The 23,749-nt window shown below is 39.2% G+C and overlaps 1 protein-coding gene across 1 annotated transcript; it reads right to left on the bottom strand.

The window, feature by feature from the left end:
- Positions 1–454: 454 nt before the first annotated feature.
- Positions 455–20,259, bottom strand: ZFAND1 (zinc finger AN1-type containing 1). Its single transcript, XM_077876439.1, has 8 exons — positions 20,149–20,259; positions 14,672–14,714; positions 13,298–13,337; positions 10,911–11,038; positions 10,734–10,825; positions 9,778–9,899; positions 1,699–1,854; positions 455–1,610 (listed from the first exon to the last, which is right to left on the bottom strand). Exons 1-8 carry the CDS (start codon positions 20,201–20,203, stop codon positions 1,440–1,442), a joined length of 807 nt encoding a protein of 268 aa, XP_077732565.1. The 5' UTR covers positions 20,204–20,259; the 3' UTR covers positions 455–1,439.
- Between the last annotated feature and the right edge of the window lie 3,490 nt (positions 20,260–23,749).

Genomic DNA, 23,749 nt, shown 5'->3' with positions numbered 1-23,749 from the left:
CTCAGCATCTGACTCTTGATCTCAGCTCTTGATCTTGGGGTTGTGAGTTTGAGCCCCCATTGCTATTTTTCCTGGTATATTTAACTTTAGTTCAATTCATGAGGCATGCGTTGATCACCTACTATATGTAAGTAATTATGAGAGATGCTAAAGTCTGTATTAAAAACTTTCTGTATCTGGGAATATATTTAAAGACTATTTCTACTTTTGGCCTTGTAATTCTTAATAAAAGAACCCCTGGAACATCTATGTTTACTATCTACTCATTTGGTACTTGCTACACAGCTTTGTATTTAAGTATGCATATATCTCATTATATCCACCATGGCAATTATAATCAAATTCTTATATTTAGTATGTACTCAAATAACTACCTTAATAAACATATATGTATCTGACAGAAGTCAGAAGTTATCTCCATTCCTTGCATGAAAATAATATTAAGAGATGAACATTCTGAGCTTAATTCCTTTATTTAATTATACATAAAGTCACTATATGGGACCTTGACAATTAAGATAGAAAAGGGACAAAGCCTTCCCCAACAACAAAAAGGGAAAATAAACCATTTCTCTTCCTTCTATATAGTAGTACTTTGTTGAGTACTGATGGAATATATCAATCAGAAGCAATAATTTTAATGTGTTGGTAAAATATAGTTCCTTTTGGTATATATTTTGCTTTGATATATATATAAAGATACTGTAATGAAGTTGTGTGACTTCATCTTACTCTCATTTGTAATACATCTATACAAAAAAAGAAAAAAAAAAAGGTAAATCCTACTAGAGGAGGACCTTTATCAGAGATATGCCCCAAAGCAGTTAGATGACACCAAGACAACTGTTTCTTCTTCCTAGGCCTGAGATTCCTCATCTAAAAACTTAGAAGAGTGAATGAGATGGTCTCTAAGTTTCTATGATTCATGTACACACATCAATGTATACATCTGGATATACAGTTAAGGCCATATATCCTGGCCTCATGATGCCAGGCTTGGCCATATTACTTACTTAAAGCAAAAGTTACATGTGTGTTTTCTTAAAGCCATCTCTTTTCTTCCATTGCCTTAAAAGTAGCAATGACTCCAAACAGGAGTCATTCCTTCAGCTTTGATCCTAGAGTAAAGATGGTATGCAGCAGAAAGTCATGACAACTGACATTAACTAAATGAAATACACCTTTTTTGTTGTTACTAAGCAGAACCTAATAAAAGCTAAAGACATGAATTTGCTGATAATTCAATGTCCATTCATAGTTAAACTTTAACACACAAAAATTTGAATTCAATTTAAGAGAAAACTGATAATGTAAATTATGACATAATGGAAATAAGTTAGAAAGCAACTTTTAAAAATAAAATATATTGTATTTGTAGTAAAGGAAATTGACTTAACATAGAATTTTCCTTGTCATCTCCAGCTTGAGTCCTTACATGACTATTCCAAGTAAGAATCAACATTTTTTAAAAATTGTTCTTCATCATCAAGATATTCCAAGATAATATTTCCACCATTATATAAAGGGCAATCCTCCTTAGCAATCCAGGTTTCCAAAGTATGATCCAAGGGTAAGGCTTCTCCTGAAGTAATGTGACATAACCTTAACTTCTGTTAAAGAAAATAAATCATACTATAATAAACATGCTGGTACACAGTATCCTAAAGCTTTTAGGGAAAAATTATAATCAATTGTTACCTTAGCTGTTAATTTGTTATTGTCATTTTTAAGACTGGTTAAAGAAGCTGCAAAGTCTATGACCTTTCCAATGCTCCATCGGTGGCAAAAGAACATTGGTTTGCTCTTCTCTTTGCTCCCCTTAGGTAAGAAAACCTGAAAGTAAACTCTTTCTGTCTGCAAAAATAAAAAGTTAAAATACAGATTACATATAGAGAGAACCTCTTTTTGTTTGGTGACTTGTCTTTCCTCCTGGTTAGAGGATTACCCTCTAGTGATGCAACTTTTAGTGGGAATACCAATCACAGTACCCAAGAATCCACCCAAATGCATGTGCATAAGACCCTAGGCTAGGGTGGTCTGTGCAAAGACAAACATGTGACACAAATTAAGCTAATCAAGGTCTTTTCCTGGTGATATGTTAAAAAAAAACTAGGAGAAGGGAGGAGCATTTTTTCCCCCCAAGAAAAAAAAATTTTTTGAGTCTTACTGAATTCAACCTAAAGTTGCCTGTAGCTATCCCTCCATAACTCTCAGCTATTCCTGAACTAATGTGGAAAAGTTTCCTCAAGTGGGAAAAAATGATTCCAACACAAAAATGTCAAGCAAAGAGATGGACTCTTTCAACAGGATGAGTCCCAGAATCTGGTCATCCCTTGAGATAAATCAATGCATCACTCCCCATTATAGAAGAAGAAAAAAAAAATGTTTTAAGCTAGTTGTTATCAAGTTTGTCACTTGCAACTGAAAGATTCTTTATCCATATAACATTCACCTGTAAGACCTTACTACATATTTAAATACAGCAGGGCTCTTGAGAACAGAGGTCCTAAAAATAAATAAGACAATTAAGTACCTTATCAACAAAACAGAAGGTTCAGAGATTTGGAGGTTCCTATAGTATTTTATGCCCCTTATGCTTCCTTATATTGTAACTTCTTGCTAGATTAAAAAAGTGGGAGAGCAGGGTACTTAGGTGGCTCAGTTGGTTAAGTGTCCGACTCCTGATCACAGCTGAAGTCTTGACCTCAGGGTTATGAGTTCAAGCCCTGTACTGCACTACACACTGGGCATGGAGCCTAGTTAACAATAAATAAGAAATAAATTTAAAATGGGGGAGGGGCAGGGAGGGAGAAAAGGAACAAAGTTATTTGGCCTCTAATTTCCCCTGATTCCTAAAAATTGCTTTAAAAAAGTACTGACTTACAAACCAATTCATCCTATAATAAAAATTTTGGTATAACTGGACTATCTCTAAATTATACAGGAAAAATCACCATTATTCTAAGATATAATAGATTCAACACAATTTCCCTCTAAGCACTAAGGAATTTAGATTTGTTGAAAACCAATGGAATATACCATAACAGATAACAAGTATTAAAAGAAAAAAAATCAAAAATTTAAGCCGTGGGCCAACTCTATAATCTAATAGTTCCTGCTCCAAATTGAAGTAACAAGAGCTTAAATACAAAAGGAAAAAATTTTAAATCTATAGGCTCAGCAAAAAAAAGAAAAAAAATAACACTGAGGATTAAAAATGAAACAACAGCAAACAAGTGATAGGCCAGTTGAGCCACAGACTTTCAAAGCTCCAGAAGAGAAAGTAGTCGTCAAAAGTGTAGCTCTGGGTTAGTGGGAAAAACAGTGTCGCATGGAGATGAAGTACCTGGGTCAGGCTTACTGCCTGGAAGCAGAGACTAAGCATAGGGCTTCTGCTCCAGGAAAGGACACTCAAGAAGGTAATACTGAATGCTGACGTAAGCTACTGCTTACAAAAAACAGTATTTAGGAAGTCAGGGAAGCACAGATAGAACCTCTTGATAGTGAACAAAGCCAAGGTCTTCCAACTCAGTAAATAGATCCACAAAAATCCAAAAGTCTCTGTAGAGCAAAAGCACAAACTGCCAATCTCAAACTTGGATTGCAATCAAAGTCTTGAGTAGATGGGCCAGTGGGAGAAAATGCAAAATTGCTAGAGAGGGAGAAGTGAGTGACCACAGTGAGCAAGATAGTAAGAACCTCCTACTCAAGATGGACATGCAGAATCTATAAATGGAAATTCAAAACAAAGGTTTAACTTACTATGGGCAGATGAACTAACTTAAAAAAAGATACTTTTATGGATATATCCATAAAAAAGGAACAAGAAGGTATAAATCAAAAATAGGCTGAAATGAAACAAGACAAGCTATGAGGATCCAATGAGAAATCTACAAACCTTAAAATACAGTTTCTGGGGCACCCAGTGGCTCAGTGGTTTAGCACCACCTTCACTCCAGGGTATGATCCTGGAGACCCAGGATAGAGTCCCACATCGGACTCCCTGCATGGAGCTTGCTTCTCCCTCTGCCTGTGTCTGTTCCTCTCTCTCTCTGTGTGTCTCTCATGAATGAATAAAATCTTTTTAAAAATAAATAAATAAATAAAATAAAATACAGTTTCTGAAATAAACACAGACAGGAGAAATTTCAATAATCTTCAATAAAAAAGGTTTAACTGACTGAAAGATGTATTTGAGAAAGTCATCTAGAATGCAGCACAAATTGACATGAAGACAGAAATTATAAATATCAAAAACATGTCTAACAAAAGGTCAGAAGAGAAGGAAGCGATATTCAGAGATAAGGACTAATTCTACAAAAGTAAAACAATAAGTCAAATTAAAAATATACCTTCAGAGCCAATCTAATTAAAATAAATCTATATGTAGAAACACTGCACTGAAATTGCAAAATATCTATGTTCTCTCTTGCTATTTATAATAATTTCTCTCAGTTTCTCCATTTCTCCTTTAAAGTTAGCCCATAATTTTAAGGTTACCCACTGGAGTCCATCATTCAAAATCTTGTCTCATCAAGACAACTATGAAAATCCTAAGAGGGTTTTTTTTGTTGTTGTTTGTTTAAGTATAGTTGACATACAATGATACATAAGTGTACAGCGTAGTGATCTGACAAGTTTATACATTATGCTATGTTCACAAGTATAGCTACCATCTGTCCCCATATATTGTTATTATAATATCATTGACTATATTCCTAATGCTGTGCCTTTTAGTCCCATGACTTATTCATTCCATAACTGGAAGCCTGTATCTCCCACTCCCCTTCACCCATTTTGACTCCTCCCCCAGAAGTTTCATTGAATATAATAAAAACGAATAATATAGATGAATAAAGAATAAAACTAATAAGGAAAATATAGATAGGAATTACATTATCATATCTTAGAACATTCTATAAAGCTATTGCAGCAAATCAATTTGGTACCGATATGAGTAAAAAATGAGTGGAATAGAACAGAAAATCTAAAAATGGATCCAGTAAAACTAAATCTTAAGCTTCTCATTAATTGAAATATCAAATATTGCTTTCAATCGGAGAATGGCAAACCAATTGGTGATGGCAAAATTAGCTAAAAAACTGGAAGAAAACAAGATTGGGTCTTTAGCTCACAATATATGCTAAAAACAAATTCCAGATGGATTAAAGACAAATAAATGCAAGATGCAAAGAAAGAAAAATCCTAAAGAAAACCATAGCATGATAAACTATTACCTGTGTTAAGAACATGGTTTCTGAAGCCAGCCCACCTGGTTTCAATTGGTAGTTCTCTACTTAGATGCTATGCTACTAGCAAGTTACTTAACCTTTTTGTGCCTGAATTCTATTAACTGTTAGGCAGAGATAACAGTACATGTCTCACAAGCTTGAGGATTAAATGTGTTAGAAGAGAGCCCAGAACAAAGTAAGTGCTATACCAGTTTTTACTATTATGCTTAAGTAATGAAACAACTACAAGGTAATTCAAACAATATTATTGGAACCTTAGGGCAGGCCTTCTCAACCTTGTCAACCAGAAAATTCTTTATTGTGGGCATTGTCTTATGCATAGTAAGATGTTTAGTAGCATCTCTCACCTATGCCCTCTTTATCCATAGAACCCCCATGTCCAGTTGTGACAAAGCAACCCTTAGGAACAAAAAACACACTCAGTTGAGAACCACTGCTTCAGTGGGAAGGACACAGGCAGAGGATGTTGTGCTGGTTTTTCCCTTTATACATCTTTTAAAAGCTACACATGCAAAAGCATGTACTAGGTTTGCAATTTGAAAACCATCAAATCAAGATTTCAAAAAAAAAAAAAAAAAGAAATAATCACTAAGACTATAATCAACGGTTTCTAAACCAGAATAAAAGGAAATATAGAAAATGTAATCAATACAAAAGATGTGAGGAGGGAGAAATAATCAAAGGAAAAGGTTGATGAGCCAAAAGCCAAAGATGGATGAAATATGTTCAAATGTATCAGTGATCACAATAAATATAAATGGATTCAACTCACCTATAAAAGAGCAATACAATCAATCTGGATTAAAAAAAAAAAAAAAAAAAGAAAGAAAGAAAGAAAGAACAAAGTCCAGCTATATGCTGCTTACAAGAGACACCCTAAACCAAAACACAGGAAAGGTGAATATAAAGAAATTTTACAGAGACGTAATAGTTAACTATTCACTAAAAGAAAGCCAGTGAAACAATATTATCATTCAAAATAGAGTTGAAGGCAAAATTAATAAAGATATAATGAAGAAACTCCAAGTACCTGATAACATGTTTGGAAAAACCATTAGAATTACAAAAAAAAGATATCTGACAAAACCAGTTATAGTGGGAGACTTTAACACCCTCAGTCTCAGAAACTGATAGATCAAGCAGACCAAAAATTAGTATGCACATACACACAGACATGCATACGAATACACACAAATGGGAGGGTGGCAGGAGAAAGACTACAAATGACAAAACAAAAAGAGCAAAATGTAAATAATTAGTTCTTTAGCACATAAAGAATATGGAAAAATTCTTTGTAGTACTCTCATTAACTTTTCTGTGTTTAAAACTATCAAGTTACTAAATAAATAACCCCACACCAAAACGAGTAGGTTGAAAATAAATTCACTATTTAATATGGGAAGATGGAAAAAGAACACCAGATAATCTAAGCAAAGCAGATAAAAGGAAATAATATAAATGCAGAATTTAGTGACACAGGAAAAAAAAACTCAAAAAATAAATACAGTAGACAGATCAATAAAACCAAAATATGGTTCTTTAAAACAACTAAAATATAAATTAAAAATAACACATATGCACAAACCTCTAGCAAGATTATTCAAGGGGAAAACAAAGGAAAGTATAAATGAAAAATACTAACAATGAAGTGGAATGCACTACAAAAGACATAAGAGATTTTGGAACATAAGAGAATAAGCTGAACAACTTTGTAACAAACTGGAAAATCTACATCAAACAGTAAGTTTTAAGACAAATTTATATTTACTAAAATTTGAGGTGCCTGTGTGGCTCAATTGGTTAACTGACTCTTGATTTCATCTTAGGTCATGATCTCAAGGTTGTGAGATCCAGCCTGTGGAACTCCATGTCAGGATCTGTGCTCTGAGGGAAGTCTGCTTGAGACTCTCTCCTTCCCTCTTAGCCCTGTCCCCTGCTCAGGTGCTCACTCTAATAAATAAAATCTTCCAAAAAAAATTTGCCAAAATTTCAGATGACTATCCAAATAAACCAAGAACTATTTAACACAATGAAATAGTATTCAAAATTCTCACCTCAAAAAAGGCAACAGATTCAAAGGTTGTAACACCTTTTAAAACAACCCTTCAGGAACATATAATCTCCACTCTCTACAAAAATTTCAAAGAATTAAAAAAAGCCACAACTAATTTTATGTGTATAATCTTGGTACTAATATCACAACCACTACTAATATATTCGTTAATCACCTAGAAGTGCATTTTAAAGAAATTACAAATCACAGTCAAGTAATTTATTGTGATATATGTCGGTGATTCAACAAAAAGATTGATTAATGTAAAACGTTTGTAAAGAAAAGGCACCTGATCATCCTGTTGGATGTAGAAGGGGGAAAAAAAAAAAAAAAAAAAAAAACCTTACAGTAAGAATTCATACCTATTCATGATATAAATTCCTAGCAAACTAGGAAAAGTACTGCTAACTTGATGAAAGCTACTACCAAAACTTTACAGAAAATATAGTATTTGATGATGAAACTTTAAAGTCATTTGCATTTAAGTCAAAAAGTGCTTAAGATGCCTACTGTCACCTACATTATTCAAGACTTTCAGGAAATCTCAGCCAGTGCTGAGAAGGGGGAAAGTTTGGGGGGGTGGGGGGGGGGGAGGGAGACCATAAAACTGCCATTTGTAGAAGATATGGCTACACAGAAAACATCCCAGAAAATCTACAAACTATGGGAACTATTAGAAAGATTATTTGCTAGAAAAAAGGACAACATACAACAATGAACAATAGTCAGGAAAATATATATATTTTTTAAAGTTATCATTTACAATAGCAGCAAAAATAATGAGGAGCCTAAAATATATAAATATGTATAAGCATTATAAAACATTAAAGACATTTTTAAAAAACCTAAAGAACAATTGGAAATCATAGACATGGATGGGAAGAATCAAAATTCTGAAGATGTCAACTGCCTCTAATCTAAAATTTAACATAATTCCTATTAAAATTACAATTTCAAAGAATAGGACAAAGTGATCCTAAAATTTTTACAAATGAATAAATTTTTACAAAAGAATAGATGTGGTTGAAAGTAAAGAATAAGGTAGAATGACTTCTCCCACTAATTATAAAACTATGATAATTAAAGCAGTTTGATATTAATGCAAAGATAGACAACCGAACCAAAGGAAATGAACTGAGATCCTTAAATTAGTCCTACAAGTATGAAACACTCTGGTGTATGACAAAGGTATCAATGTAAGGATGAACTCTTCAATATCTTATGACAATCAGAAATCCCTCGGGGGAGAAAAAATATTTCACTTACAAATTCCAAATGGAACAAAGAGCTAATAAATATTTTTAAAACTTTTAAAGGAAATTATAAGAAAATCTTAAACAACTTATTTCAAAAGGTACAAATCTTAAGGATTTAAGTAACTGAGTACATTAAAATTTTAAAGTCTGAACTGCTAAAGAAATCAAAAAGTAAAGACAAGTCATATACTGAGAAGATGTGAAATCCACTTACTCAAAGCATTAGAATTCAGAATATATAAAAAGTCCTCTAAATTTTTTAAAGTGCCAAAAAAAAACCCAATAGAATAATGTGCAAAGGATATGAATTCAGACATAAAATGGCCAATAAATCAATGCAAAGTGGCTGAACCTTATTAGTCACAAAGGAAATTCAACTTTATAGTTCAGTAAGTTTAGAAACAAACACTGAAACTCTCAGACACCACAGGAAGGAGATAAATCAGAATAACCACTGACAGCAGAAAGCTGATAATATCTAGTAAAGCTGAAGATGAGCAAACCCCATGACCCAGCTTTTCTATTTCTAGAGATACTACTACAGCAGCATTTTTCAATCTGATGGTCTCACTCCTTTAAGGGTTATAAAATCAACAATCTTTAAGATAAAACAAAATAGAACAAAAGCCATCAGAGAATGTTAACACAAAAGGCTAATATATAATATAAAACTAGGTATTACTTACTGAAACTGTGTTAAAGTATGTATATACATAGGTATGTATGTACATACTGGGAGATTACATAAAATATGATTGATATTATGGAGTCTTAAAGGGACCACGCTAGAAGAGGGTGGTTTTAAAGGGACCACCCATTCCCATACAGACACAAGGATGTTCACTGTTGGAACAGTTTATAATAGCAAAAGATAAGGAAAAAATCTGAATCTTGTTCATTAGGAAAATGGATTAACTGTGGTATATTCATACTGTGGAATAATGTGCACCTATCAAAATGAATGAACCAGACTAAATGTATCAGCATGGATAAGTGTTAAAAACATGATGCCAAGTGGGAAAAAAAAAAGGTTGAAAAAGAATACATATGGTTCACTGACAAGTCTGTAAAGTGAAAAAACTCAAAACTATATACCATGCAATACTAGTAACAATACATATCACGTTCAGATTAATTGTTACTTGATGGGTGGGAGGAATGAAAAGGGCACTTCAATTATATTTGGGAACACTGTTTTTCCAAATCTGAGACCAACCTGTGGCAATGACTTATCTCCGTCAGCACGCATCTTTAATTTCATCAACGCTACCTTTGCAGCTGTTTCACTATTTTTTGCACCTTTCCTTCGTTTACTTGACGTCTCTCCGGTCTTAGAATCTAAAAAATAAGCTTATGTATATAAGCACGTAGAATTTTTAATTACATTTTCCAGAGTTCTATTATTAGTTATGGCCTTGAAATGTATACAGATTACAAACAATAGAGCTAGAGACACCACACTCTTCGTTGGTATCATACTTAAGTGACCATTATAAAACATCTTTAGGGCAGCCTGGGTGGCTCAGCGGTTTAGCACCACCTTCAGCCCAAGGCGTGATCCTGGAGATCCGGGATCGAGTACCACGTTGGGCTCCTGCATGAAGCCTGCTTCTCCCTCTGCTTCTCCCTCTGCCTGTGTCTTTGTCTCTTTCTCATGAATAAATAAATAAATTCTTTAAAAAAAAAAATTAAACTAACCAGAGGGACGGTCTACGTCACAGATCTATTCTTCCTGGCACTTCAGATTATCAGCAGCATTCACAGAACAGCTGATGAGATTTAAGATTAGTATTTAGAGAAAGCAGAGCACTACACTAGCGTTATGAGTGCCACTTCCAGCCATGATAGTTAACCAGCTGACCTAAGTGGCCCAGTAAAACACCATCTGGTAGGGTACACTTCCATGAGGCCATTAGGAACACCTTCTATACCTTGCAAGCTGACTTAAGAAGCAGGACTCCGTAACAGATAAGGAAACATGGGCAGACCGGGTGGCTTAACAGTTTAAGGCCGCCTTCAGCCCAGGGCGTGATCCTAGAGACCCAGGATCAAGCGCCTGCTTTTCCCTGTTCTGTCTCTGCCTCTATCTCTCATGAATAAATAAATAAAATCTTTAAAAAAAAAAAAAAAAAAAAAAGAGGAAACAATAAAACAAGCTTTCTAGATACTTGCCAATAATGTCTTTAACAAGTTTCTGAGTGGCAACCATACGAGGCCTAGGAATTTCCAGTTTTTCACATTCATGATCTGATTGATGACGGTGCCTAAGAGCAACAGAAGAGGGACACGAGTTCATGTATTTGCGTACTACTTAAATACATACAGAATTTGAATGGTGTGAGTGATTACCTCAGGCAAAAATTCTTCTCACAATAAGGACATGTAACTGGCACTAGCTCTCTTTCCGCACAGTCCTTGAATGAGCATGGGTAAGATGTAGGCTTATCTGACTTCAGTCTCTCATGGATTACAGTCACCTGAAAAATGTACAAAGGAGCAGTGGCATTATATATTCCACATTTAAAGCAAAGTAACACCTATTTAGAAGGCAACGTTCATATCATTTTTGCTTAAACTTGTCAGAACTTACATATAACAGATTATAATAAATGTGTGAGAAATGACTGCTGTGCTGACTGTTCTACATTTTCATAACTTTCTTACTGCAGGATACTTATCTTCTAAGTCAAATTAAAATGACTATTCAGTTACTCTTCATAATTTAGTCTTCTAAATTGTAAACTTTGTATCAGTCCTAAACAAAGATCCCTAGGTAATCATCTCATTAACCCTCATATAGCAAGTCATAACAACTTTCTAGGCCAATTTTAGGAAGTTAAATATATTATTTATATGAGAAAACTTAAAATTATGTTTATCCATGATATAGAACATTGAAGATGGTTTTCATCATGATATACTCTCTATTCTGCTACATTCTCTACTCTGCATTATTGTATTACCAGCAAATACTACAATAGACGAAGAAGAGATATTATAAGATTAAAAAAAGAAAAAATCCAGGTCAGGCTAGTTTGAGTTTTATGTAACTAGGTTTCTAGAGTTGAATGAATTTAGTGAAATAATTTCTTAAAGTCTACAACCAAAGAGCATTCCTCCTTATGAATGGTAGTTCTATCTTGTTGGAATTAACTTCTTGACTATTTTTCCAAATTTGGTCTAATGTTCTAATGGTAAAATGATTTTCATTATTTAATAAGATCTAATTGACACTGTATGAGAGACATTTATAGAAATCAAAAGATATCATAAGAAAAAGCAAAGATTTACAACCTGTAGAAGACACATTGTATGACTATTTCTCTCCAATTATTCCTGCATAATACCAAAATGTTAATTTTTATTTTCCTCACATAAATCACCTAAACCGCAAATGAACAGATTTGGACTGAAGCTCTTTTAACCTTCATTTTCTATAATTGAGAGAATAGATATAAAAATCCTCAGTAAAGTGCTTGGTAAATGCTGGGTAGGAATAAATATCAATTGAAAAATGTGAGGCACATGGTTTCTTCCAAATGGAGTGAATTCAGTTTAACTTCCTGACTCTCTGATCAAAGGAGGTAAAGCAACTTCTTTTTTTTTTTTAACTTATCTTATTATAAATTTGAGAAAATTACATTTGGCATGGTGGGCTGTTTTCTCTTCTTTGTTCAAATTGAACTGCCCTCAAGGGAGGAGGACTAACCTGGGGGAGCACTGCTGTAACTAGTGGGTAAATCTGCTTAATTCTAGATTTTCTTTCTAGCCTCTTAGGCTTTGCACTAAGCCTAATCATTCAATTTACCCTTTATAAGTAGTAACAATGATATTTTGGCTTCTATCAGCTCTTATAAATCTCACAGTTTGATCAGAATTGGGGTGGGGATGTTATTGGACTACAGGTATGTTTGTGGTGATGTCAGGCTGACTGAGTCAGAACAAGTTTTAACCACAGAATCCCAGCATCAGGAAATAGAGAAAATGAACAAAACTGTGAAGAAAACTTGAAGGAGTATATGATGAGGATGTTAACTGTTGGGCTGGCGAGACTGGGGACCTCAAAACGGCAGACCCCAGGCCAGCAACCTCCCAATATGGCCACCTTGGCACCCTACCCTAACTTAGCACACAAAGACCTGTAACCCTTGCCCTAACTGGAATGCCACCATACTCCCATCTTCCCGCCAACACCACCTTACCTCCCTACCCTAACTTAGCTTACAAAAAACCTGTAATCCTTGCCCTAATAGGAATGCCACCCCGCCCCCATCTTCCTGCCGAAAATTCTTTATAGACCCTCCTGTGGTTTGCCTGGGCCAGACTTCCCTGACTCAAGCCCCTCTGAGTCACAGAACCTCACCAGGGAGCACTCCCCATTAAAGCACTCTTGAACTTACTGCTTGGCTCTGCCATTTTTAATTTCTCTGCCATTCATTTGGGAAAAACCTAACATTAATCCCATAGTATATTTATATAGAGCCCACAGCTGTAAGTGGGCTACCCAAACATAACTGCAATGCACAAGACTTATAACACTTTATAAATACCAAGGAGATCAATTTTTCTTTAAAACAAACTGAGAATAACAACAGAAAATGAACTAAGAGTTTCTTTATATGATCGATTTAATATGCCAAGTTCTAATCTGTGGTACACTGGTTTTAAGTTCAATCAGATTCTGAATGAAAGTACATAAATACAAACATATTTTATTAGGAGAACTAGTAACATACCTCAGGGCAGCTATGTGACTCTCTGCTTCTGTGTTCAAGGCTTAAATGATTAAAAAAAAAAAAAAGGCAAGCTTATTTAAATGCAATAAACTAATGTACTTAAAGGTAACTGTAGTAATTGGATATATTTTAATGATTAGTATCCTTAAGATCAGTTACTCACACTACACTAATAACTCTGCGTATAAGAATAAACTGAAATGCCAGACAAATTAAAGATAAAACACCTATAGTCTCAAAAGTTTCAAAACCCAACTGTTCAACTTCAGTATGAATAAAAACAATTCACCACTCTAAACTACCTCTGAATGCTTTAAGGTGTGTACAAATACAAAGAGTCTTTTAATCTCTTATTTCTCCAAGACCATCAGGAATAAAATGTCAAAGTGCTCTAGTTCTGAAGGACTTAAAAATGTGCATTACTTTTATTTAATCCTAATAAATGTTTCTGAGTTATTTTCTGAAGATAATTTATTCTTTCTGTGTTCTATTTAATAAATTAAATGCCTAAAACATGGGGGCGCCTGGGTGGCTCAGTTGCTTAAACGTCTGCCTTAGGCTCAGATCAGGACGTCAGGGTCCTGGGATTGAATCCCAAGGCCTGCTTCTCCCTTTCCGTCTCCTCTTCTGCCCCTCTCTGTGTTTAGCTTGCGTGCTCACACCCTCTAATAAAATCTTAAAAAAAAAAAAAAAAAAAGCCTAAAACATGAAAGTTTAACTACAAAGAAAACACATTTTCTAAAATCCCTGGTTAGTTCCCAGGTTTTACTTTGCATGTAATGTGTGTGCAAAGGATGTGTAATATCCAATTAAAGAGATGTATAGGTTGGGCTCATTTTAATTAATAAAATACCTAGATTGTTTTCTACCATATTCTTTATATTGTGGATATGTTCTCTCATGTGATTACAAGACCCAAATATAACTTATGTAAAAAAAAAAAAAAAATCACACATAAATCCATTTCTGAAAGTTTAAAGTGTAGCCACATATATGCACAAGTAATCAGAGCCTAAGACTATACTTTTTTCTAAGTAATTACTATAAAATATCAATGGCTAAAGTAAAAACTAAATCATTCTGCTTTTCAGAAATAAATCTCCTATTACAAACATTAAAATTACACCCAAATCTGGGCAGCCCGGGTGGCTCAGCAGTTTAATGCCGCCTTCAGCCCAGGGCCTGATCCTAGAGACCCGGGATCGAGTCCCACATCAGGCTCCCTACATGGAGCCTGTTTCTCCCTCTGGCTGTATCTCTGCCTCTGTGTGTTTGTGTCTCTCATGAATAAATAAAAGCTAAATAAATAAATAAACAAACAAATAAATAAATAAATAAATAAAATTACACCCAAATCCTGCATAAAAAACTTACCAAAATACTCCTGAACAACCATCACACACAAATGGAAGAAAATCTAAAATGGGGGGAAAATGTTATATGCACTAGTCAGTATTGGATTTTGATTTAGTTTTCTTAAAAACATTCTTAAAGTACTAAATGACATCTATAGAACTCTTTTTGACCAATAGCCTAGTGTAGGAAGTAATGGTTAAATAAAAGCTATCACAACCTCAAGCACTCTGAGAATAACTGGATCATCAGGAGATAAATGTTCTTTGTAGCAGTCTGCTAAGTCAGAAAAAAAGTACTGGGTTTTTTTGGATGCCCAGATTTACTCTATGTTGTTTGAGTACTGTATACTGCAAAAACCCTGCATCTGTAGTGAAAATCCTGTGTTTCATTTCTGATTCCTCAGTTTACCTATTTGGCAAGGTTAAGCACACCATTTAATAGTAGAGTTTTGTGGGGGATGGAAGGAAGACAGCAGCATAGGAGGATCCTGAGCTCATCTCCTCCCAGACACGCTGAGACAACAGCTACATCTGAAAAACACCTGAAGATACCAAATAGACCTTCCCTACTTAATGCTACAAAGGGAGCCATTTTGGAAGGGTAGGAGGGGTAGACACACAGTTGGGAACCAAATCTGAGGTAAGACTAACCATAAATGAGATACCACAAGCACAGAGAAGCTAGAGGATCAGAGCCTGGACCAGGCACCCCAGCTCCTGGGAACCTGTACTGGAAAGAGTCCTCATAATGTCCGACTTTGAAAACCAGTGGGCTAACCTTCACAAGCTCTTAAAATCAGTGGGGCATGGGACACCTGGGTGGCTCAGTGGTTGAGCGTCTTCCTTTGGCTCAGGGCGTGATCCTGGAGCCCCAGGATCGAGTCCCACATCGGGCTCCCTGCATGGAGCCTGCTTCTCCCTCTGCCTGTGTCTCTGCCTCTCTGTGTGTCTCTCGTGAATAAATAAATAAAATCTTTTAAAAAAATAAAATAAAATCAGCGGGGCTTACCTCCAGGTACTTTAAAGATCTCTAAGAGCTGAGTCCTCACCCTTAAAAAGCTAGAATAAGTAACAGGTGGCAACTAGCACAGAAGCAGCAGTTTGAAAAACAACTGGGGTATTCATGAAGGCAATTTATTTACTAATCTTAGAATGTGCAATAGAGGGACAAGGATCTTCAGACTTTTCAAAGAACAAAAGTGCTAGGGGACACCATTTCTCTTTCCCTTTCTCAGGTGATTCCTGGATACTTGGAGGAGCCAGCACTAACACTCTGCAACCACCTTGCTAGTACGGTGTGTCTGCCCACGCATTCACCTGTGTTCCTACCCCATCCAACCTGCTTACCTCAGCAGACTCCCTCCATAGTGGCTCCTCTCCTGCCATATCTGTGAGCAGGTCCCAGTACCACTCCAAAGGGACTCCTGCCCTGGGGAGATGCAGATACCCCACATACCAGCATGCCCAAAATTCCAGCAACTTCTAGCCGGCCACACAGGGAGAAAGCCCTGGCATTCAGTGGGACCACAGAGGCTGATAGCAGGCACCTAGTCTGACTGCTAGTCTGCCCATTTACAAGCCCAACAAACTTCTCAACAGTGCAGAAACAAACTCTACCTGGTGTGCCCATAGCAGGCAAAATAAGTCATTGCAGCCAACAGGGCTGAACGTAAATGAGGCTCAGTCACAACAGTAGTGGGCATGCAGGCCAGAGAAAAGATATCTCTGGAGCATCTGGTTTTGGTGACCAGGTGGCGTTGTACTACAAAGCATCACTGGACCTTTTCTACACACGTACACTAACTTTCAAGACCAACATACATAGCTGATCTAATACATGGAAACACAGAACTACACAACATGAGACAGAGGAATATGCCCCACATTAAAGAACAGTACAAAAATCACAGCAAATGAGTTAAAAGAAACTGTGATAAGCAATACGCCCAATAAAGAAAACAATAGTCATAAAGATACTCATTGGACTTGAGAAAAGAATGGATGATGTCAGTGAAAACTTCAACATAGATGTAGAAACTATAAAACAGAACTAGTCGGAGATGAAGAATTCAATAACCGAAATAAACACACTAGAGAGAACAAGAGATGAGAGGTAGAGGAACAGATTAACAATCTAGAAAGACAGGATCATGAAAAGCAACCAAGCTAGAGTAAAAAAAAATGAGAATAGGATAAGGGAACTCAGCATCATCAAGTGTACTAACATTCACGTTATAGGGAACCCAAAAGAATAGAGAGAACAGGGCAAAAAAACTTATCTGAGGAAGGAAACAGACATCCATACCCAAGAAGCAAAGAGAACCTCCAAAAAGATGAACCCAAGGAGGTCCATACCAAGACACATGATGATTAACATAGAAAAACGTAATGATAAAAGAGATAATTTTAGAGGCACTTCAGTGGTTCAGTTGGTTATGCATCTGACCCTTGGTTTTGGCTCAAGTCATGATCGCAGGGTCATGAGATTGAGCTCTGCACTGGGTTCCATGCTGGCATGGAACCTGCTTAAACTTCTCTCTCCCTCTCTTGGCCTCTCCTATCCCTACTCTCTAAAAAGGACAATGTTAAAAGCAGAAAAAAATACCTAATACGTAATAAAAAGAATGCAAGCCTAACACTAAAGAAAGTCATCAAACCACAAGGGAAGTGAGCAAGAAGGGACAGGTGAACTACAAAAACAAAATCACATTGAGCTATCATGACCTTAAATCTGTCACAATGGCTAAAATCAAAAACACAAGAAAAAACAAGTATTGGTGAAGACGTGAAGAAAAAGGGACCTTCACACACTATTGGTGGGAATGTAAATTGGTGCTGCCACTGTGAAAAATAGTATGGAGTTTCCTCAAAAAATTAGAATTAGAACTATCATATGATCCAGTAATCTTACTACTAAGTATTGACCCAAAGAAAATAAAAGCATTAATTTGAAAAGACCTATCCACCCTTATGTTTTACGGCAGCATTATTTTCAATAGCCAAGATATGGAAACAACCCAAGCGTCCAATGATAGATGAGTGGATAAAAATGTAGTACGTATATATACACTACGGAATATTACTCAGCCATAAAGAAGAATGAGATCTTGCCATTCCTGACATGGATGGACTAGAGAATATTATGCTAAGTGAAATAAGACAGAAAAGACATACCATGTGATTTCACTTGTATGTGGAAGCTAAAAACAAAACAGAGAAACCAAAAAACTCACTCTTAAATACACAAATCAAACTGCTGGTTACCAGAGGAGAGGAGGGTCGGCAGATTGGTGAAATAGATAAAGGGAATTAAGAGGTACAAATTCCAGCTATAAATAATTAAGTCACAGAAATGAAAAGCATAAGGAATATAGTCAATATTATAATAACACTGGATGGTGACAATGACATTTATCATGGTAAGCAGTTATATATGGAATTGCTGAATCGATTGTACACCTGAAACTAATATAACATATGTTAATGATGTCAATTTAAAAAGTCATAGAAAAGTACAATGAACCATCCACATCACTTAGTAAGAAAAAATTAGTAGAGCTTTGGATACATACATATACTTGATATAGAATGTAGTATAGTATGTTGTATGTGTACTTATACACACAAAACCAAAGCACTATTAGGTAATATAAAGATACACATATAAGCACATCAGGTCTCTGTGTACATGTTATTTTAAGATTTTATTTATTCATAGAGACACACACAGAAAGAGAGAGAGAGAGAGAGAGAGAGAGAGAGAGAGAGGGGCAGAGACACAGGCAGAGGGAGAAGCAGGCTCCATGCAGGGAGCCTGAGGTGGGACTTGATCCTGGGTCTCCAGTATCAGCCCCGGGCTGAAGGGGCGCTAAACCGCTGCGCCAGCCACCGGGGCTGCCCTCTGTACATGTATTTATGTATGTTTGTACATATATATTTCTATACAATATATCACACCTACTTCACAGGTTTTGGTTTGCGAAACCAAATGAGATACATGTAAAAAATAGGAATGGTAAGTAGCTATAAGAATAACTGCAACAATTAACTTGTTTTGAATATGCTGGACTCAGAAAAATCCTGTGGTGACGTGGGAGAAATGTGTTCAAAGAAATTTCAGAAATTCAATAGATGAATTGATACTGCCAAATTTAGCCTTTCTTTCCCTTCTGTAGAGGAACAACTAAGGAAATGAATTTCTGAAAAGCACACAGAAGTATTTACTCTTCCACTAGACACAATCACCCTCTAATTGTTTTGACTGCACCTCCTACTACAGTACAGTCAAGTGAAGCTGGATACGTCCAATGTCACCACTTTTACAGAGTGAAAACAAAAGGCACTGCACTTGAGAGAGGACTACAATTGCCCTCACAAGATCTCAACCAAAACAGGAAGAGGTCTTATTATAACCCAAAGGGATCCCTGGATAATTCTGCTTTTGGGACAAGGAGGGCTGAATACAGTCCTTCCTCAGAAGTAAGCTAAATGGGGATCCCTGGGTGGCTCAGCTGTTTAGTGCCACCTTCAGCCCAGGGTGTGACCCTGGGGTCCAGGGATCGAGTCCCACGTCGGGCTCCCTGCATGGAGCCTGCTTCTCCCTCTGCCTGTGTTTCTGCCCTTCTCTCTGTCTCTCATGAATAAATAAAATCTTTCTTTAAAAAAAAAAACTATATTAAAAAAAAGGCTAAATGATTGGCCCTCCTTATGAAGGCATGATACTGTGAGCATGTTTCATGCCCAAAAAAGTACGTTATACGTTTGTCAACAAGAGGAAACTGAAGCATATAATAATATTCTTATGTGTTTCAAATTGGGGGAAAAAAATTGTGCATGCTTGCTATCTTGAGACTTCTGGTGATGAACTAAATCTTCAAGGCACACCAAGAGGACCTGGAGGGAAGAGTGAAGATCCAGGTAACCTCCTCGACACTATCTTTCTATCCGTTCAGAAGCTAAGGGAGATGTAGGACGCTCATTTAGTAGCCTCTCCATCCTAACCCCCTCCCCACTACTCCAAGAAGGCTAAACGCTGGCCTCGTTTCACATACGACCTGTACTCTAAGAGACCCTGGAGGGCGGCAGATCCACGGACTCAGTCATCGTGCATACGTGAGACAAACCTGACTCAGAACCCAGGTGGCCACGCTTCTCTGTGAACGACCGACAGGGAAACACGGGTTCCCTGAACAGCTGGCCACGCCCGCCCGGGGTGGAACCCAGACTGCGAGCCACGGGAGTCGGAGGAGACGGTGCCCCTGCGCCCCCGCCCGCGGCAGGCAGCGCCCCTCGCCCGCGAGGACGCCCGAGAGCGGGGGCAGCGCGCACGGCTCCCTCCAGAGGCCGCACGCTCGCCCCAGCCGCCCTCGCTGCCGGCCACCCCGCCTCCCCACGCCGCGCCCCGGCGCGCGGCCGCCCCTCGCCCGCCACCGCCCTCCGCGAGGGCGCAGCGGGGCTCGGGTCCGCCCCGCCGCTGGCTAGGGGGCGCGGGGTCACCTCGCCGCCGGCAGCGCTCCACCTGGCAGTGCCGCCCCACGTCCAGCTCCGCCATCACTCCGCGCCGCAAGGGGCGGGGCTGCGGCGCACGCGCGGCGCCTGCTGGGACCGGGGCGGACCCGGTGGGGGGGAGGAGAGGGGACGGGGGGCGGGCCCGGGCCGAGGAGGGGTGCAGGGGCCGTGCCGGGGCAGGTGGGCGGAGGCGTGGCGGGCTCCGGGCGAGGAGGGGTGCGGAGGCCGTGGCGGGGCTGGAGGAGGGGACCGGGGGCGTGGCGGGGCCGGGAGGGGCATGGCGGGGGCGTGGCCGAAGGGGGCCGGGGGCGTGGCGGGTCCGGGCCGGGTAGTGGGGGACGGGGTGCGGGGGGGACGTGCGGAGACTGTGGCGGACCCGGGGCAGGAGGGCGGGGCTTGGAGCGGAGGGGCCGGGAGGCGTGGCAGGTCCAGGGCGAGGGGGGGGGGGTGGAGGGAGGTGCGGGGGGGGGAATGGAGGGAGGGGCGTGGCCGGGGGCGGGGCCGGGGGCGGGGCCAGGGGCGGGGCGTGGCCCGCCGGAGAGTTGGCGCGTCCCCGGAGCGGTCCGGCTGCTGCGGGCGCGTAGCGTCGTGAGTGAAAAAGCGACCTCGGCTGCGCGAGGCGGCGCTCGGGGAAGGGCGTTGGTCTGTCCGTCCTTTTGCAGGGGGGAAGTCCGCGGCTAATCCTTAAGGAAACCACCCTGTCGCCCTTGCGGGGACTGCGTGACGTTCCTTCGGTGCAGGAACCCACGTCGGGGACGACCCCACGAGGACGGTCTTCAGCGTGGGCCTCCGAACCAGCACAGCGCCTGGGGCGAGTGTCCCGGGTCGTCCCGCGGAGGAGAGCGGCCCCCCTCAATTCCGTATTCGCCCCGCCCCAGGGCTACTTAATAATAGAGTTCAAATGCCTCTTGCAAGGAAGTCATTAGGCTTAACTTTTTTTTTTTTTTTTTTTTTTTTAAGGCTTAACCTTTTTTAAAAAATCTTTTGCTTTTTAAAATTCTAGGGATCCCTGGGTGGCACGGCGGTTTGGCGCCTGCCTTTGGCCCAGGGCGCGATCCTGGAGACCCGGGATCGAATCCCACATCAGGCTCCCGGTGCATGGAGCCTGCTTCTGTCTCTGCCTGTGTCTCTCTCTCTCTGCCTGTGTCTCTCTCTCTCTGCCTATGTCTCTCTCTCTCTGCCTATGTCTCTCTCTCTCTGCCTATGTCTCTCTCTCTCTGCCTATGTCTCTCTCTCTCTGCCTATGTCTCTCTCTGCCTATGTCTCTATCATAAATAAATTTATAAAATAAAATTCTAGGGCTTTTTTGGGGTGTGGGAGTGGGGTCTGTAGCTCTTGAGGCCCGAGTGTTTACTGAACCTCCTTGGTCCCTCAGACTCTCCCGAAGAAGCCTTGTGATGCCGAAGAAAGAAGGAGTTTCAGGTACTTGAAGAGTCGCTTCAAAGGAACTAAGGAAGTGGAGGCGGGGAGCAAATGGATGCCAGTCCACTGATGGGACACAGGCCGCCACTCCAGAGTGGGGTGAGAGGCAACGGAAAGTGTACTCATGACGGGGGCTGGAAAGGTACCCAAGGCCTCTCCTGGGCCTGGGTCGCTCCAAGTCCGTATTCATGGAGGAGAAGGGTGAGAGCGGGAGACCATCTTCTACTTCGAGATTTGCTCTTGCATGACCCTGTTTAAGACTTCCACCTCCCACTTGCTTGGATCTCTGGAGAAACCTTAGATTTTAGAGCTCGAGGCAACCCTGAGCTATCCTCTCGCTACCCCAGCATCCCGTTGTGTTTTTAAGAGAATTCAGGTTCATAGCATTTAAACGATTTGCCAAAATTAGTGGAAGAGGCAGGACTAAAATTCCAGCATCAGATTTCTGGTATTCTTGAATTTAAGGACCGACGGTTTACCTGATTTTGTAGGTTTCTTTTAGCTTGTTGGGTCAGTCAATAGGTTTTCTAGAATTTTACTGAGTGTTTGGAAGGTTCTAAATAGGTGGCACGTCTATGATCAGTCCAATCATAAAATTAAAATACTTGGGGGCAGCCGGGTGGCTCAGCGGTTTAGCCTGGCCTTCGGCCCACGGCATGACCCTGGAGACCCGGGATCGAGTCCCACGTCGGAGCCTGCTTCTCCCTCTGCCTTTGTCTCGGTCTCTCTCTCTCTCTCTCTCTCTCTCGTCTCTCATGACTAAATAAAAAAGATATTTTTAAGAATTAAAATGCTTTTTTCTTTTCCAGTTCACTTACCCTGGGAGTATAGTAAGCATCTGATGATTAGAGTAGCCTAGACTATACAGTTGGTAGCTCTTCCATCTCTAGTCTCCTTTATTAATTTCTCCCTTACAAGCTACTTCAGCTTGTCTATTTCCCCTTAACTGTGTGCTTGGTTCATTTATCAATTTATATCCTCACAGAAATGAAATTCCCTTGTTTCCAAATGACTCCCATAACTGTGTTATCTTGAGACCTTGCAAACCAAAGGTCTCTATTTCTGCCTGTAGGTGTATGCACTTGGTGTCATCTGTCATATAAAACTTAAGCCAAAATGGGATGCTTTCTTACCCCTCCCTAATAAAGGCAGTCCACCATATCAGAAACCTTGAATTTATTCTTCAACACTCTGCTTTTATTTCTCTCGTGGAAGTAGCCATTAAATTATCAATTATGCCTCATAAATGGCTTAAACTTATACTCTTCAATTTCTCAGGTTATTTCCTCTCCAAAAAACTCACTTCCTTACCCAAGGTCTTCTTATGGTCCTTCATTATTCACAAGATTGACTTAGTAGGAAAAAGTTCAGCCTCAGCATAACCACTTCCCCCCAAGCCACCCTACTCTCCAATAATTTGCTAAGTGTATCTTCCGGTTCTTTCACATGAACGTGCCTTTACTTTTCCCTTGGATGTGCTCTATACTAGGGTTTTCTAAACTTTGAAAATAAGAATCAGGTGGGGTGCTTGTTAGTAAATACAGCTGCCCATTCCCGTCCCTGGGCCTAATTTAGAGGGTCAGGAATGGATCCTGAGAAACAAGATCTTTAACAAGTGCCCTCACATTCATTCTTAAATCAATTAAAAAAAATGTTTCTCTTTTACTCCACCTTCACAATATAATTAAGTTATCCTTTCAAATGAGAGAGCTTTTTGATTGCACAGGCAAAATTCGGTCCTCCAGGCCATCAGGCACCTGCTACGGTAGCAGTCACTATGTCCTCTGACTAGCAATATTGTAATTCACCTAACCAAAACAACCTTCAGTAGATTCTATTAGCTAGGAAATAAAATCTGCACTCCAGTCAATTTAGCAAACCTATTCTAGGTTTGATACAAAATTGGATAAGATACGGTCTCTGACCTCAAGGAGCTCGAGAAGTCTAGGGAAGAATATCTCTGCTTGGCATTCAAAGTTTTTCCAAAAAAGTCTTGCCCAGCCTACCTTTCTCGTTATCACTCCAAGGCCTCTGCACCGTCTGTGCTCTCCATAGCCTCAGACTATAGGGGCTGTTCCTTCTACTTGGAATGCTCTTTCCCTCTCCCATTGGAGCTGGTTTGTTTTTGCTTTTCCTTTAGTGGTCACCTCAAGTAGCTTCTCCGTAA

The sequence above is a fragment of the Canis aureus genome, chromosome 28 (genome assembly GCF_053574225.1).
Source record: "Canis aureus isolate CA01 chromosome 28, VMU_Caureus_v.1.0, whole genome shotgun sequence".
In the NCBI taxonomy this organism is placed as follows: Eukaryota; Metazoa; Chordata; class Mammalia; order Carnivora; family Canidae; genus Canis; species Canis aureus.
The sequence above is the reverse complement of the archived record's forward strand: the minus strand, read 5'-3'. Positions and strand labels throughout refer to the sequence as shown.

Excerpts from the sequence above, each read along its gene's own strand:
- ZFAND1 (XM_077876439.1), bottom strand. The coding sequence starts at position 20,203 with ATGGCGGAGCTGGACGTGGGGCGGCACTGCCAGGTGGAGCGCTGCCGG. Across the intron at positions 10,826-10,910 it reads GAGAAGAATTTTTGCCTGAG|GCACCGTCATCAATCAGATC; the intron begins GTAATCACTCAC and ends TGTTGCTCTTAG. Across the intron at positions 1,855-9,777 it reads GAGATAAGTCATTGCCACAG|ACAGAAAGAGTTTACTTTCA; the intron begins GTTGGTCTCAGA and ends TTATTTTTGCAG.